This window comes from Orcinus orca, chromosome 16 (genome assembly GCF_937001465.1).
Source record: "Orcinus orca chromosome 16, mOrcOrc1.1, whole genome shotgun sequence".
NCBI classification, from domain to species: domain Eukaryota; kingdom Metazoa; phylum Chordata; class Mammalia; order Artiodactyla; family Delphinidae; genus Orcinus; species Orcinus orca.
Genome location: NC_064574.1, coordinates 15,242,631 through 15,259,960, shown reverse-complemented (window position 1 = coordinate 15,259,960; position 17,330 = coordinate 15,242,631). Strand labels below are relative to the sequence as shown.

Genomic DNA, 17,330 nt, shown 5'->3' with positions numbered 1-17,330 from the left:
ATGGCGGCCAGCAAATCATCTTTTAAAAATCTACGTTGGATCATATAACTCCTCTGCTCCCTATCTCACTCACAGTACAACCAAGGCTTTCAATGGCTACAAAGTCCTATGTGGTCCAGCTTCCGGTACCTCTTCTGACCTCCTTGGATCCTCTCCCCCTCATTTACTCTTCTCTTCAGCCACATTGACTTCCTTGCTATTCCTCAGACATGACCAAACATTATTCCTCAGGACCTTTGCACTCGCTGTTCCCTCCGCCTGGAACATTCTTCCTCTAGCTTAGTGGTTCTCCAAGTGTGGTCCCTGAACCAGTAGCATCAGCATCACCTTTGACAGCATCTTTGTTAAAAATGCAAACATTTCTAGGGCTTCCCTGGTGGCGCAGTGGTTGAGAGTCCGCCTGCCGATGCAGGGGACGCGGGTTCCTGCCCCGGTCCGGGAAGATCCCACATGCCGCGGAGCGGCTGGGCCTGTGAGCCATGGCCGCTGAGCCTGCACGTCCAGAGCTTGTGCTCCGCAACAGGAGAGGCCACAAGAGTGAGAGGCCCGCGTACCGCAAAAAAAAAAAAAAAAAAGCAAACATTTCTAATAGCCCAGACCTACTGAATCAGAAACCCTGGGGAGGAGAGGGGAGCCATCTGTGTTTTAACAAGTCCTCCAATAACCTGGATGCACAATAAACTGTGAAAACCACTGTTTCACATAGCTCCTTTGTCCATTCCCTCGGTTTCTTCTCCTTTGTCCATTCCCTTGGTTTCTTCAGCCTTTCTAAAAAAGAAAGGCTTTCCCTGACCCCTCTAAAATAGCACTCCCCCAGTATAACTCCCAATTCCCTTATTCTTCACAGCACTTACACCACAGGGTGCATTTATATGTTGACTTGTTTATTTCTTTCCTGTCTCTCCTTGCTCTAGATGTAGGCTTTCTAAGAATCCCCAATGCCTGGAACAGTGCCTGGCACAGAGTAGGCACTCAGTAAACATCTAGGCATGAATGAGCCCCCTCCGTGCTCAAAAGGGAATTTGGGGGCCAGAGAGGGGCAGGGACTTTCCCAAGGTCACGCGGGGAGCCGGGCCTCCTGGCGGTCAGATGCAGGACCCGCTTCACCGCATTAGGCTCAGCATGGCTGGCGTGCCCCTCCTCAGAAGCATGGCTCATTGGACGCCCCCGGCACACCTCCCTTCCCTTTTAAGCTGTGAGTGGTTTAAATGGTGAGCGCTGCTGCCTTTCATGTTCCAGGCTGTGTCCCTTCTTCTGATCTCGGGAAGCCGCCCAGACCCTGGTGCTGCTTGTCGGCCCCGCCCCGCTTAGCCCAGATCAGGAAGCTCAGTAATTGTGACTGATTTTCAAAGCCGCCTGGAGTCTCTGTAAGCACCACAGTGTCGGATTTGCCTCCCCTTCAAAAAGTTGCTCAAATGAAACAAACTAATTTAATTTCTGCTTCCTCTTTCCCCCTCCTGGGTTCCCCTGGCTTGTCCTAGTTAAGTCCCCACTTTTTCCTGAGCAGAATGTCAGAGTCAGTGGACCGGGAGAGGAAGGTGAGGCAGGGCTGGGGTTCCTTGGGGCCGTGCTCATGAAGCTGCGGGCTGGCGCTGCCTCCCACTCTCTGGGTGACCTTGAATGAGTCCTTGCCCTTTTCTCGGTCTCACTTTCCCCACGAGTGACACAGGAAGCTTGCTGCTCCAACAGCCTGGGAGCCAAGCCCAACTTGCTCAGTCATTGACTTGCTATGTGACTGTGGGTACATCTTCTCCTCTCTCTGAGCCTTGGTGTTCCCATCTGTTCAATGGGGATGTTGACATCAGTCCTGCCACCACTCGGAGTTGAAGTGAGTGAAGTGGTGATGGGCAAGCCAACATGGCGCATATGGGGCTGCACCTCCTTCTGGATCCCTCATCCCCATCCACTCTCCACCCCACAGCAGAGGGGAATTTCTAAAATGCAAGTTTGCCCATGTTACTTCCTTGCTTAAGCCTTTCCCAGGCTATGTGCTTCCCTCAAGTCCTTCGCATATGATTCCAGCTTCCTTCTCCAGCCTTATCTCTCTCGTCATCTTTCTAGCCTTTTCCATGCAGAAACATGCAGTTCAGTTTTGGGTGAAGAGAGAGAGAGCTATGTCTCCTTCGGCCAGAGTTTGAGTCCAGGAGTAAGGGCTGCTGGACCTGGGAAGTCAGGGCTTTAAGCTACTTCTCACTTGCTGTGTGACCTTGGACTCCTGCTCTGAGCCTCAGTTTCCCCACTTGCAAAATTGAGTTCTAAGTGCTCCCTGGGTCTTTGCCATGGACAACCTCCAAATTTATCTCTCTAGCTCAGACCTTGCTGCTGAACCTGTATACTGAACTGCCTTTTCCAAGATCTCTCCTTGGCTTTCTAATAAATACTTCCAACTTAGCAAGTCTGAAACCAAACTCCTGATTTCCCTCCATCCCCCCAAAATCTGTTCCTCCCGCTGTTTCTCCCATCTCAGTAAATGGAGATTCCTTCTATATAATTGCCCAGGTCAAAATCTCGACAGTCATCCTTGAATTTTCTTTCTCTCACGCCCCACATCCAATCTATTAGCAAATGCTTTCAGCTCTACTTTTGAAATATATCCAGAAGTTGACCTCTTTTCAATACCCTTACTGGTACCACCTTGTTCCAAGCCACCATCATTTCCTGCCTAGGTAACTGCAATATCCTTCTCAATGGGCAATCTGCTTCTGCCCTTACCCCACCTTCCCATCTAATCTTCATGGAACAGCCACAGGATCCTGTTAAAATTAAGTCACATCATGTCACTCTTCTGAACAAGCCCCTCCACTGACTTCCCAGCTTGCTGAGCCTAAAAGGCAAAACCCTGACTATGTCCACGTGGCTGCGTGATCTGGTCGCTTTTCTGCTTCTCCTCAGAGGGAATTCAACCTTGGGACCTTTGCATGTACTGTTCCCACTGCCTGGAATGCTGTTCCCTAGGGCCCATGCCGTCACTTCTTTCAAGTCTTTGCTTCAGTGTCATCTTCCCAGACCCATGATCTGTTAACTTGTTTCCTGCCTGTCTTCCTCGGCCAGAATGTCCGCTCTGTGAGAGAGCAGGGAGGCTGGTCTACCTTCTCCTCGCTGTGTCCCCAGTGCCTATGCATATCTGTTCAATGAATGAATGAATCCGTTCAACAGACACATAGCCTGTCACATACACAGGCTATGGCCGTGCAGGGGCACACCTGTGCACGTGTGAGATGCGTATGCACAGCAGGCACATGTGCACCGTGAGTGTGTGAATGCCAGCCCACACCCACATTCACACCCTCGCCATTCCCTGTTCTCCCACCATTCCTTCATGCTCACCATTTTCTCCGGTCTACTCCCTTCTCTTCTGTCACCGGCTGCCCACTCACTACCCACCAACCTGCCAGATCTGGTCCAATCCGGGGAAGCCAGGGCTGACTGCACTCTTCCCCCAAAACCCAAATTCCCCTGGCCTCTGCCATGTAGCTGCAGAGCTGGAAGGCCAAGTGAGAGGCAGTGCCAAGCCCTTGGCCACAGTATGTCAGCGACAGCACGTGTTCTAGGACCTAGGGCCACTGCTCCCTGTCCGGTCTAGCTTGCAGGTGACTTAGCCTAACGCGGTGGGGAAGGTGGCAGCTACTGCTTGCCCCTCCCGCCACGACTCCAGCTTCTACCAGGAGCCCTCGGCTAGGTGGGACCTTGATGGTTGTTCCACTACCTGTGGGCCCTACGGTGGGGGAAGGCAGATTCGTCCAACCTTTCCTTTCAGTGTCCCGCTGCTGTGTTTCTGAGGATGTCTGGGTCTGAAGGCTTCCTGCAGATGTGTGTTTCAGTGTGCGTCCTGCCTTTTCTATTACAACTGTGTGTGTGCGGCGCCCCTGGTGTTTGCAGCCACACCTGGGAGGGGGTGGCTGAATCTGTGCCCGGGGGCTCGGCCACCTCTGTGAGCCTGTGTCCCCAGGTGGCTGGGTCTTGGTGTACTGGGGCTTCCTGTGGGCCGTGGAGGAAGCTGTCTGGAGGTTGTTGCGTCTGGCTGTGCCCATGCCTGTCTGCGGCTACGCTCTGGTGAAGCCCGACCCCAGGATGGTAAAGATGTCTGGCTGTGGCTTTCGCCTGTGTCTAGGTAGGTGTCTGTGCATAAGCTGCGTCCACGTGAGGGGCTGTTTCCTGGGTGACGTTGCATGTAGCTGTGTCTAGTGTGAGGGCGTGTCTGGTTGTGTGGTGGGGTCTTGTTTCAGCTATGCCCACTCTGGTTGATTTAGGTTGTAGGTGTGCCCATGTTCGGTTGTGCCTGCATTTGTGTGGGAGTTGCGGCCAAGGGCTGTGCTGTGTCTGGGTGAGTTGAAGTCTGGGGAAGGGCCGTGTCCAGGTGGACAGCCATGCCTGTGTGTGTGACTGTCCCGATGCTGTCCACGCATGGGGCCGTGCCTGAGCCGGGCCGTGGACAGCCGAGCTTGTAAGTGGGTCTTGGCCTGTGCGATTCTGTGTGGGTGTATAAGCATGTCCAAGTACATCTCTGTGTTTGCACGTAGGTCCATGTCCACATAGGGACTGTGCCCGTGTATGTGCCTGAGATCACGTGTGTGTCTCTGTCCAGAAGTGCAGCTGCGACTGCCCGGGACTGTGCCTGAGTCCGTGTGGGCACCTGGGCTCACACCTATACCCTGTCTCCCCTGCCCCTCCCCGCAGCAGGCTCCTTCTCACAACCTGGCAGCTCCCCTTCCCCCGTTCCCCGGCTCCCCGCGCCCCTCAGAGCCGGCAACCCACCTGTGGGTGAGAGCTCGGCCACGCTGCCGATGTAGGGGCCGTGCAGGAAGCGGGGCTCGCTGTCGTTGATGTCCTGCACCTTGATGATGAACTCCGACTCAGGCTCCAGCAGGCGGTTGGTGGCGCGGTCCCGAGCTTGAGCCCGCAGTGTGTAGAAGGTTTTCTGTTCCCGGTCCAGGCGCTCCATGGCGTGGATGTCGCCCGTCAGCTCATCGATCAGGAAGATGGTACCAGCGCCCTCGCCTGAGATGGTGTACTTGATGGCCCCGTCACCCTCGTCTGAGTCCGAGTGGATCTGGGGAGGCAGGGTGGAGGCTGGGGTGGGGGCTCCTCCTGGCACTCCCCCTGGCCAAGTCCCACAGGGGGCCTGTGCCTAAGCACATCTCTTCTCTGACATACCCTTTCTTCAGTGAAGACACTGAGGCTGGGGAAGTCACGCGTCATCCCGGTCCCAGGCCTCACTGTCTGGGCTGGAGTGCTTCACTAGCCCGCCATGGCTTTTCCTGCTCCAGCCCCGCCCCTGCAATCTACCTTCCCCTCTGCCGCCAGAGCTGTCAGCCTCAGGGGCAGACCTGAACACGTCCTCCCCCGCCTGCAACTCTCCCATGGCTCCCTATCGCCCTTACAAAGAAATCAGAACCACCTCCACAGCTCTCTGCTGCTTCCTCGAGCGCCCTGTCCTTATTTCTCTGTCTACGGAAAGTCTACTCATCCTGCGAGGCTCAGTTCAGACGCCGCCTCTTCCCAAAAGCGTTTATGGATTCCCTCCCTGCCCCTACCTCCAACCCCACCATTCCCCTCCAAGATATTTGCAATACAGCAAGTCATCATTATCACGTTCAGCCTGTAGGACTGCTGCAGCCACGCTTCTCAAATCTCAATGTGCATGCAAATCACCCGAAGATCCTGGTAAAAAGCAATTCTGACCCAGGAGGTCTGGGGTGGGGCCTCAGAATCTGCATTCCTAACAAATTTCCAAGCTGCTGGCCATGACCTCACTCTGAGCTATAGGTCCAGGATCCCTAGTCTCTGAGCCCCCGGAGGTATTTTCTTACTCATCTGGTACCTGGAGAGCCAGCCTCAGGGCTTGGCACATGCCGGGGACAGGGAGTTAAGGGACAGAGGGGGAAAGGGGATGCAAATTGGAGGAGCACCTGTTATGTGCCAGGCAGTGTACTAAGCAATTTACATACTTATCTGGTTCAGAGTTCTTTAAAAAAAAAAAAAAAATCCCTACTAGGGGACTTCCCTGGTGGTCCAGTGGTAAAGAATGCGCCTTCCAATGCGAGGGATGCGGGTTGGATCCCTGGTGGGGGAACATGCCGTGGGGCAGTTAAGCCCGCGCGCGCCACAACTACTGAGCTTGCGCGCCTCAACGAGAAAGCCCGCGGGCCGCTAACTACAGAGCCCACGTACTCTGGAACCCGCGTGCCACAGCTAGAGAGAAGCCCGCGCGCTGCAACGAAGAGCCCACGTGCCGCAACGAAAGATCCCGCATGCTGCAACTAAGACCCGACACAGCCTAAAAAATTAAATAAATAAAAACAAATAAAATAAATATTAAAAAAAATCCCTACTAGAGTAGGTTTTGCTATCGTCACTTTGCAGATTTTTTTTTTTTTCACTTTCCCACTGAGGATTAGAGAAATAGGATGATTTGCTCAAGGTCAGACTGCTGGAGGAACCGGCCTGGTCCACAGCCTGGGCTTTCTCACTCCATCCTCAGGCCTCCTGGGAGGAGCCCATGGCGGCAGAACAGGCAGTCCAGCCTGGTCCAGCCTCGGCTCCAGCATCACCTCCCTGTGAGTCCTCGCACAAGTCACTGTACCTCTCTCGGCCTCAGCTGCCTCCTCTCTAACATGTGGGTCATAATAGCACCTCCTTCTAGAGGTACCGGAGGGGCTAATTGAGCGTAAAGTCCACATAAAGCCCTTAGCACCTGCCTGGCACCAGGTGACACGATATGTAACGGCCAGCCCGGCAGAGGCACTGCCCATGGAGTGGTACTGCAGCAAAGCCCCTGCTGGTTCAGATGGGAACCCCTTGGATGCTGGATCACAGACAGGTTGGAGGGGCTGAGGAGGCTGAGGCAAGGGAGAGGAAACAGACTATGTACCACAGGTGGGGGGCTTTTTCACTATTTTAACAACCGGCACAACTATACCAGTTTGTACTAGCTGAAAATCAGCCCTGCCTGTGACATAATAAGTGTCCCATAAATGGTAGCTATCGTTATTATTATATTATTACTAAATGTTAGCTATATATAACTAGGATTTAATCCAGGCACTGTTAAGCTCCAGAACCCAGGCTGTTTTCACTGCACTGAGATCTCCTGGGCAAGGAACCAGCAGAGGGACTGTTCTCCCAAATAGAAACGCCCAAGTCCTTATCCTTCAACGTCCAAATCTCTGAGGCAGCTCTGAGCAGAGGAAAACGCATCCAATGAAGCTGGTGACCTTGGGCAGGTCCCTGCTCCTCTCTAAGCTTCCGCAAAGATGGGACGTGAACAAGAAAATCCCTAAGGCTCCTTTCGGGCCAGGACAGCATGTACCCCAGCCCACTCAGCAGGATAACAGGTGCCAATGAAATCACCATGAAGAGGGATGAAAGCCCACCCCCCGCCATGCAGGAGGAGTCTGAGTATAAATTCTGCTGGTGGAACTTTGTGTCTGAAGGGTGGATTATAGAAGTGCTATTTGGAAGATTGAATGGCCCATAAACATTTTCATATTTCATTAGCCGATTAATGGGCATCTCTCTCTTTTTGGCGAGTCTGCTGATTCTCAGCAGAAATTGCAGGGAGTAAATGGAGGCGTTGGGTGGAAACTTTCCGGGTCCCTGTCCTGTTATGGATTGCCCCAATTAATGCCCATCCTGGGCTCCACTGTGAAGCCTTCTTCCTGTCCAGTTACTGTTAATAGATTTCTCATAAGTGGCTGGATTGTAAAAACCTCATAACTCAGTTTAATACCCCCAATAAAATTATCTCAAGACATCAGCCCTGAATCACCGGCAGTGCTGGGGATGAGGAGACCTGTCTCTCCTGTTTGCTGTTTATGCTCTTCCTCCACCTTTGCCCAGGGGAGCTCGGGACAGGAGAGGGCAAACGTGTTCCCTTTTAGGGTGCCTCCACCCACTTCCCAATCAGACCTGTTGCGAGCTTTTATTTAATCAGTAAACATTCCCAAAGAGTGTGGGAGAATAGATACCATTTGGGGGAATGCTTAACACCTGTAATCTTATTAGTCTTCGTCACCGCCCTATGAAACATTATTATTATTGCCATTTCTCAGATGAGGAAACTGAGGCACAGGGAGGGGAGGTCATTTGCTTTGTCACCCAGCTAAGTGCAGGAAGCCAATCTCCTGATCCCACGGCTCACTAATGCTGTGATCAACCTGCATGGCTTGTTAATTTTACCCCTCTGGGTCTGTTTTTCCATCTGAGAAATCAGATCAAGTCCTACCTCGCACAGGTGTGGTGAAGATGAAACGTGAGCATGTTGGTAATGACCTACACACTCTGCAAGTGGCTGTCTCCTTCCCTTTCTGTCTCCATCATGTCCCTGCTGCCCTTGACATTTTATCTCAGACCCTGGCCAGGGATCACCTACCATTGAGGATGGGGGAGGAGGGAGTGGAACCCAGTAGTGATGTCACTGATACTCTTCCGTGAAGCACCACACAGAGCTCACAGTGGGGTGCAGTGGCTACTCTCTGGGGACTGCAGAGTCCGAACAGGGCTGGTCGGCCTGCGGGGAAGCTAAGAGCTCAGAGCTGCAGGGTTGGGCTGGGTTGGGGCTGCTCGCCCCACCTGCCTGGGTCCTGGCTCTGGAGTGGAGAAGAACTGCCTGTGGTTCTACTCCAGGAGGGTATTTCTCAAGAATCTCAGCTATGAGGCTGGAGGGTATTTCTCAAGAATCTCAGCTATGAGGCTGGAGGACACACCTACTATGTGCCGGATTGCAGGCCTCTGCAGAAATCTAATTTAATTTTGTGGCATATGTAAATATCCCCCCATTTTCCAGGTGAACAGACTGAGATGGGCTTAGTGCTGTTTGATTCCAAAGCGCAGGTTAGTCCCTCTGCAGCCTTTGGAACCTGGTTAGTCCACTTACAACGTTTCTGGCTAAAGAAGCGGGAGAAAGGAAGATGGAGTAGGCTACAGGGCATTCACTGGGCTTCACGGCTGGGGGAGAGGCCTGTACCACCCTGTACCCGCACGCCATGGTTATCGGCGGCCTTTTCAATCTGAGCCTCTATTTTATGAATTTTATCATTTGGAAAAGGACTTCACGACACAGATCAGGAGAGGTGATGGGCCTTGTATTCAGGAATGGCCGGGTGCCAGCGTCAGCTTTGTCACCCACTTGCTGCCTGGCCCTGAGCAAGAGGCTACCCTCCTCTGATCCTCAGTTTTCTCATCTATAAATGAAATGGATAATGCTTCCCCATAGAGTCCAAAGATTCATCAGATAGTATGTGGGAGCTCCTGGCACACAGTGAGTGCTCAGTGAAGATGAGTTTCCTCTCCTTTCCTGGCACCTGGTCTCAGAAGAGATTGAGGGTCATCTAGTTCATTCCCCCATCTCCTGACGCAAGAACCATAGGCTCAAATCCTGATCCACTGGAGACACAGGGGCCATCATGCAATATCTTCTTGTCTTTTAAACTCAGCTTGTTTCCTCCTTCAGGCAGCCCTCCCAGATGCCTTCCCATTTGCCCTCCCGCTGCTCTGTACCCCTGTCCCATGCACACTCCCCTCTGCTCCACACTCCCCTGTAACACCTTCGTGTTGCAATCTGTCTCCTTAGTTGTCATGGGGCTCAGGGGCAGGGACGAACTTTGATTTGTCTTTGTCTGAACTCCCCACGCCTGGCACACGCTAGCTGTCCTGACAATGCATGCAGAGAAAATACAGGGGGAGTGGGACAGATGAGTGTGAGTGTGTGTGTGTGTGTATGTGTGTGTGAGATGGTGAGCTCCCTGAGGATCAAGCATATGGCTGTTCATTGCTCCCTGGTCCCCAGGATAGGCCACAGACCAAACATTGAATACATGAATAATGAAATATACAACTGTCATTAGAATTCTCCAACTGTCTGCTGGGATTTCTGGAGGATCCAGTCACTCTGTTAAATCCCAGGTGCACCTGAGCTAGACTAGGAAGGTCAGTCACTGGGCACACTTCTAGACCCCCTACTGTTACCTCCTTGATAGCTCATAATGATCTTGGGACTCAGAGATTATCCTCTCCCCACTGTACAGTTTGGCAAGCTGAGGCTCAGAGAGGGCCCATATCGTACTTAAAGCCACACAGCTAACAAGAGGCAGCCCGAGGCCTGTCTGGCTCCACATCCTCGGTTCTTTGCATCGAGTGTAGACGGCCTCTGAGGGAATTCCCCCTCCCTAAGCCCCAGCCCTGGATCATAAACAACATGAAAAACACCAGAGTGATGGCTTCTCATCCTGGGGGGCTGAAAAATGGGATTTACGAGGCCATTAATTACTTCCTCCTAATTAAATCAAAATTAAATGGAGCAGAGGTATGTTTTCCTTATTAAAGACAAACGGACAGTGCGGCTACACAAATAAAACAAGTCCAGGATTTAAACGGAAAGCAAATCAAATAAAAAGCCTCCCCTGGAACGAGGGGTTTGTTCATGTCTGTGCTACTCGTAAACCAGGAGTTCATCAATTTTCTTTAAATATTAGCAACTTAATTAAATCTGCTCTCCTCCTCACCTTAATCCTGCCGTATATCTAAAATAGATCTCACCGCCCACAGGAGTTGGTCATAAGTGCTGACCCCATAATTCTCTCTTTAAAAAAAAAAAAAGAAATTAAAAATCCTACAAAATCCACATCCAGCTGACAGAAGCCTCGGGGGAAATTACAGTTCGGAAAAGGGATTAGTCCAAGTACCCAGATTATATGGAAATGTTGGTAGGTTGCTTTGAGGGTGGGTGTTGTGAGAAGGTGAGGGGAAGAGGTGAGCCAGGCTGCCGGGGGTGGGGAGTGGGGGGGCAGGACAGCAGAGGGAGCTGTTGGTGTGGGGCCCTGGTGACAACGACTGGGGCCAGTGGTTCCTGCAGGTGCTGACAGGAGCCTGGCGGTGAGTGATGGAGGAGGCAGTTGTAAAATAGGTTACCGTTGGGTGCCCAGGGTTCACTCGGCTGATGGTGCTGTTGCTAAGCTACCTTTGGAATTCGGCAAGGACAGATGCTCCCTATGGCTCCCTGGGGCGGGGGACCGGGAAGCAGTGAATTAACTGAAACCGTGGAGAAGTCCTTTTTCCCTGAAGAGCGAGAGAGCATGGTATGAGTGTGTGTGTGCATGCATGCACACGACCACTTGAACAAATGTGGGACTTGGCTGGAAAGGGGACAGGTGGTTTTTTTAAAAGGCTGAGCTCATATTCCTAGAGCGAGGGGTGGGCTGGCAACCACGTCCCCCTACTTTGTGGTGAGAAACTAGGACATCAGGTTGCCCAGAAGGCTTTCGGAATTGGGGGCAGGGGTTCATAATATCTATGCATACTCTAGGTGGTGGAAATAACAGGTGAGACCCATCATAATAAAAGCTAATACTTACTGAGCACATACCAGGTGCTCTCCAGGTTCCTGACATACGCTAACTCATTGAATCCTCACCGCAACTCTTTGAGGAGGTGCCAGGTATAGCCTCACTCAGCAGATAAAGAAACTAAGGCACAGAGAGGTTAAATAATGTGCCAAGGTCAGAGAGGGAATCAGCAGCAGAGCTGGGATTTGAGCCCTGGCAGTCTGGCTCTGGTTGGCCTCCCTGAACCACACACTATACCATCTTTCACAAGAAAGGGTGCTTTGGGCACATGTTTGCAAAGAGATGGAAACTTCTCTATCCTTCCTGCATGGCGTGCTTTTCTGTAGGTGGCCTTGAGAGTAAGCAAGGAGGGGCTCTGGGTGAAGATGATGGAGGGGGAAGATAACGTAGTCATGACAGCAGTGGGGATGCTGCGAGAGGCTGCTGTGAAGAGAAGACCCCCAGGGCTGGGCACAGTGTTCGGCTAATAGAAGATGCTTAATATAGGACGGTACTGTACAGCACAGGTAACTCTACTCAATAATCGGTAATGATCTATATGGGAAAAGAATCTAAAAAAGAGTGGATATATGTATATGTATAACTGACTCACTTTGCTGTATAGCTGTACAACATTGTGAATCAACTATACTCCAATAAAAATTTTTTTAAAAATTGCACTGGGCCCAGACCCGGTGTCAGGAGAGCCTTGTCTCTTGGGGTTGGTTCTACCACCGTGCTGGTGTCACCCCATCTCTGTTAATCCAAACTCTCTGGAAAGCTAACTGGCCTTGGCATGATGTTCTCTGCCTCTAGCCTCAGCTTCCCCATCTTCTAAGGCAGGGACTTACTAGGGTCCCCCCATCGCCGACAGACTGTGGTTCAAGGCAATAGGGGTGGCGTTTGACTCATGACGATAATGGCTAGGTGGATGCAGGTTGCAAGTGGTGAATCAGCGGCTGGTTTCTCTCATCTTTTCAGGAGGTGAGCGGCTGAGGAAGCCTTCTCAGAGCCCCAGCTTCCGGGTAGACAAGCGGGCTGAGGCGCCTGAGACCACCACAGCTGACATTCAGGGAGATGTGTCAGAGTTCTTCCCTGACTTTCTGGGGCTTCCTGGACCAAAATCTCTCTCCCAGGCCTGGAGGTCTTGGAGATGTTTGGAGAATCAGAACACAGGTTCCAATCCTGGCTAAGCCACTTGCCCACTGTCTGCCTGCCCTCTCTGCGCCTCCAGTTCCTTGCCCACAAAAGGGAACGATTTCTACCTTGCAGTTTAAGGGTTAAGTGCTTCACGTGGGAATAATGAGAAAATAACAATAAACAAACAACCAGGCCACAGGCCGAACACTTTCTGTGCTCAGTTTTCTTCTGTAATCCTTTCAACAACCCTCAGAAGTGGGCTCCCCTAGCCCCACTTTTACAGACGAAGAGACTGAGGTCCAGAGAGGTGAAGTAACTTGTTTCAGGTAATACGGTTAATGGGTTGGTTGGCAGAACCGGGCCTCGAGCTCAGGCGTGTCTGGCTCCAAAGTCTGCATCCCTAGCTACCTCACCATTAGCTATTGCCCAGCTGGCACTGGCTCCTCCTTCCCCCTCCCCTCACCCCATTCTACCAGCCCCACCATCTCACCGCCCTGGCTGGGAGTCAGGAGTCCTAGGCTCTGCCACTAGTTTGCTGGGTGACCTTGAGCAGAGACATGAACCTCTCTGTGCTCTGTCAAATCTTCACTTTGCTCTGTTGTGGGGATCAACTTCAGCCACATGTATGGAGGGGAGAGTAGCCAAGGACCAGGGATGACTGTATCTAGACCAGTGAGAATCTGGGTTTCCTGCAAGACAAACCCACAAGGTTTACATCAAACTTTCCTCTCCTCCTTGTCGAGGGTCCTGAGCGATGAGCCTTGAACTGAGCAGCCTGGTCAGCCTCCCAATTCTCAGACTCATTTAAGCACACAGGAAATTCCACAGTTGGTCCCCCCTCACCTCTGCTGACCAAAACTTCCTGGAAAGCTGACTGGCCTCGGCAGAAGCCAGAGAACTGTCCCTGGGCACTGCGCTGCTTTTCCTGCCCTATAAGCACCCTTCACCTCAACATCTCAACTGCGGACAAGTCTCTGAAAAAGCCAGGTTCCGTCAAGCCTCCATGTCTTTTGATAGGCTATGCCCTCTTCCCCATCAGCCTAAACTCCTACTCATACATCAAAACCCAGCTCAGGCATTTAGAAAACACTTCCATGAAGCCAGCCAACACATACCACTTATTAAATGCCTACTCAGTGCCAGGTGCTGACCTGTGAAGCTTTTTATGTACCAGGGTGTCTCCAGCATCGCACCCATGAGGGGCTCAGGGATTAAATGAATGAACAAAAGTCCTTCTCAGCTCCTTATACTCTTAGGGCACAGATCTTCTGCCACGTTAAGCAACATTTACTCAGAGAGTTTGAGAAAGCAGCTTTCATTCCTTCATTCATTCATTCAATGAACAATTTGTGAGCAATGTCTGTGCTAGGCACTAGGGATTTTTTTTTTTTTTTTTCTTTTTGCGGTATGCGGGCCTCTCACTGTTGTGGCCTCTCCCGCTGCAGAGCACAGGCTCCGGACGCGCAGGCTCAGTGGCCATGGCTCACGGGCCTAGCCGCTCTGCGGCATGTGGGATCTTCCCAGACCGGGGCACGAACCCGTGTCCCCTGCATCGGCAGGCGGACTCTCAACCACTGCGCCACCAGGGAAGCCCGGCACTAGGGATTTTATGGTGAGCAAAACATACAATCTAATAGGAAAGACATGCATTAATTGCATAATCAAACAAGCACACGCATAGTTAAGTGTTATGAAGGAAAGATACCAGGACCTAGGAGGGCACATAACAGGGAGGGATGGCCACATGCAGAGGGGTCTGTCCCAGCCCGGTGTGTTCAGGGGCAGCTTCTTTCAGGAAGTGGCATTTGAGCAGAGGCCTGAGTGTGAGATAAAGTAAGCAGCAGAAGTAGTAGAACGGAGCAGGAGAGAACAGTTGAGGGAGGCAAACAACCTAGATAAGGGGGGACGGGGCTGGCAGGAGCCTGTGGGAGCATCGGAGGGACCATCAGAAGGGCATCAGAAGGGTGTGTGGTCGGAAACTCAGAGCGAGCGTGGCAGCAGATGAGGCCGGAGGAGGAGCCGGTGTTGGCAAGCGGCGGGAGGGAATCTGGATTTGACCTCAAGTGCATGGGAAGCTACTGAAGAATTTTAAACACAGTGGGGACAGTTTGTGTGTGACATGATCAGATGTGCAAACTCGTTTCTCCCTTCTAGATGCATCTAGCAACAAGATGGACTGGGTTTCCCTCCCTACTAGTACTCTTTGCTCTAAGATGCAGAAGGAAGAGGGACTAGAGAAGGATGCGTAGTAGTAATGGGAGCAGAGTGATGACCCTATTGTCTGCTCCTGACCAGGGGCAGCAGGGAGGAGGCAGCAGGGACTGGGATTTAGGGGGGGAGGGAACTGGGGTCCCTTGCGTCTACCAGCGGGCATCTGCGGGGTCCCGGGCGCGGGACAGCGGGTGCGGGGTCCCACTTTACCTTGCCCACGTACAGGGGCTCGGTGCCCGTGTACTCCTCCACCACGAAGAACTGGTTCCACACCCAGCCGCGCTTCACGCGGCCCGCACCCGGCGCGCCGTTCTGCGCAGCCCCGTACGCCGAGGGCGCAGGCGTGCCCGCCGCCCACAGGGGTCCTGTCGGCGGCGGCGGCATCAGCAGCAGCAGCAGCAGCAGCAGCATCGCGGGCGACAGCGCCGCTCCTACCCGGAGACCCCGACCGTCGGGCCGCGGCCTCATGCTTGGCCTGCGAGGGGCCCGGGCCCAGGAGCATGGACGGGAGGTAGCAGGGCGTCGCCGCTTGGTGGCAGGACGGAGCGGCGCCGCGTCACATGGTGGCCTTAGCGCGGCCGCCGGGGCGCCGCCCCCGACGGGGCACCCGGACAGGCCCGCGGCCCTGAACGCCGCCCAGACGTGGAGGCGCCCGGCTGGAGGGGGAGGGGGCGCGGCCGCACCCGGGGCATGGACGGCCCCCCGGGGTCCCCGCCCGCGCCCCCCTGGCGCCGCCGCGGCCGGATCACCAGGCAGCGCCTTGGCAGCTCCGGAGTCTGGGGTGCGCCATGGTCCCTGAGCACAGGGGTCCTTCGGGGACGAGAGACCGTCCGGGCCAGGAGCCTGCGAGAAAAACAAGAAAACATCAGAGGAGGCTCTCTGCGGGGACAGGGCAGGTTGGGTCCACCTTTTTGTCCTCTAGGTACTAATTAGACATCTACCATGTGCCTGGCACTGTGCAGCGTGGGGCAAACAAGACAGAGTGGTTCCCGCCTCCTCGGCCCACGGCTTAGTAGCCCTGCCCCTCCCCCTCCCCCAGCCCTGGCTGCTTCCTTTCCACTCCCATCGCACACCTCTCCTCTCCCCCGCTCTCCCAGCACGCCCCCTTTCCTCACAACCCCTGCATCCAGCCCTTTCTTGGTGGTTCTGGGCCAGCCCGGGTGCCCACAGGGGCAGGGACCTTACGAGCTGCTTTCCCTGCCCCCTGGCTGACAATCTCTCCAGCCCGGCCGACCCCATAGGAAACCCCCATCCTAGAGAGGAAGCTGCCCCTTCCAGAAGGGGTCTTCAAGAGCTCCCAGGACCCAGGCCTCCTGGGGACACAGAGTCCAGCACGCAGCCCACCACCCACCACGCCTGCCTCCCCACAGCAGCACAGAGAGGTCATTCCATCCAAACCAGGGACCCAGAGAAGGCCCACTGACCTCATGTGAGTCCCTGCACACTCCCTTTCACGGGTGGGGCACCTGAGTCCCAGAGGGCCTTGCTTGGAGGCTCCCTGTGTGGCTTTGGGCAGGGTCACATCCCCTCTGAGCTTGCCTTTGGTGTCTCCACACTCCCCAGAAAAACCTTCCTTTCCCAAAGTCTGGAAGACACTTCCCCTTCCTGGACCGGCACTGCCTCCCCAGATCAATCCATCTCTCATTCCCTCCCTCCATCAGATTCTGCTTTCAGCAAGAAAGGATCTGAGGGACTAACTCCTACTCAAGCCATAATGATGAATAATGGCTTAATGTGGGTGTTTACAGGGGACAGCAATGCTGCTTTCATGGAGGAGTTTCAGGCACGGAGAAGCATTAGCGGAGGTGAGGGGCTCAGTCCCCACTTTTCCTCTCCCCAAGCTCAGTTCAGTTCAACAACTCCATTCCGCTGAGCTTCGACTCTGTGCCAGGTTTGGGCTGGATGCTAAGATAAAGATTAAATAAGCTCACAGTTTAGTGGGGTGAGAGACAAAACCCCCAGTAACGAACGACCTAAATGCCAGGTTGTTTGTGATCAGAGCTGTAAAAGGGTGTGCAACCTGACAGCTGTGGGCCTCAGGGAAGGGAGTGGGCACAGCTGTCTGGAAGTGGCAGGTGGGTGGGAGGGCATCAGGGCTGTTTTTCTTGGAGGAGGGGGCATCTGATCGGTGAGAAGAAAGGGATGGGCATTTTGACAGAGGAGTATGCAGCCAGGCTAAGGGGGATCTGGCTAGTTTGGGGGACCAGGTTGGAAACATGAGGTGTGTGGCTAAGCAGAGAATCTGTGAGGGTCTGACCTGGCCCCAGCCAGGTCCTCCTGTGGACAAAGGAAGTGGCTGGACTCTTTGGGGCAGAAGACATGTTGATCACTTCCTGTGACCCAGGACCACAGCAGGTGATTCTCCAACCTTTAACTCAGTAACTCACATGAATCACAACTGTGAAAGTTGGTGTCTTATACCCATTTTGCAGATGCTCGACTCCCCAGTGCTCTTTCCCACTGTCAGCTCCAGAATTTCTTTATGGAAGGGGTTCCAGGGTAGGGAGTCATCTGTTGGGAGGTGCGGGTGACAGTGAGGGCGTTAAAACTGAATTTCAGGGCAATGAGAATAAGAAAACATCAACGGTTCATAGGGAAGAGCAGAGGGGAGGAGTCCTGAGCCAGCCCTTTCCCTGTAGGACCCACCCTGAATTAACG

General features: G+C 53.4%; 1 protein-coding gene across 2 annotated transcripts in view; it reads right to left on the bottom strand.

Annotated features, from left to right (window-relative positions):
• The window catches only part of CDH22 (cadherin 22), a 132,122-nt gene that overhangs the window by 61,603 nt on the left and 53,189 nt on the right, over nt 1-17,330 (bottom strand). For both annotated transcript variants that reach the window (XM_049698851.1, XM_033433841.2), the window contains exons 2-3: nt 14,883-15,515; nt 4,756-5,050 (exon numbers count right to left, since the gene is read on the bottom strand). In XM_049698851.1, coding sequence (XP_049554808.1) covers nt 4,756-5,050; nt 14,883-15,140 — 553 coding nt within the window. In that variant the 5' untranslated portion in view covers nt 15,141-15,515. The remainder of the gene's footprint in view (nt 1-4,755; nt 5,051-14,882; nt 15,516-17,330) is intronic.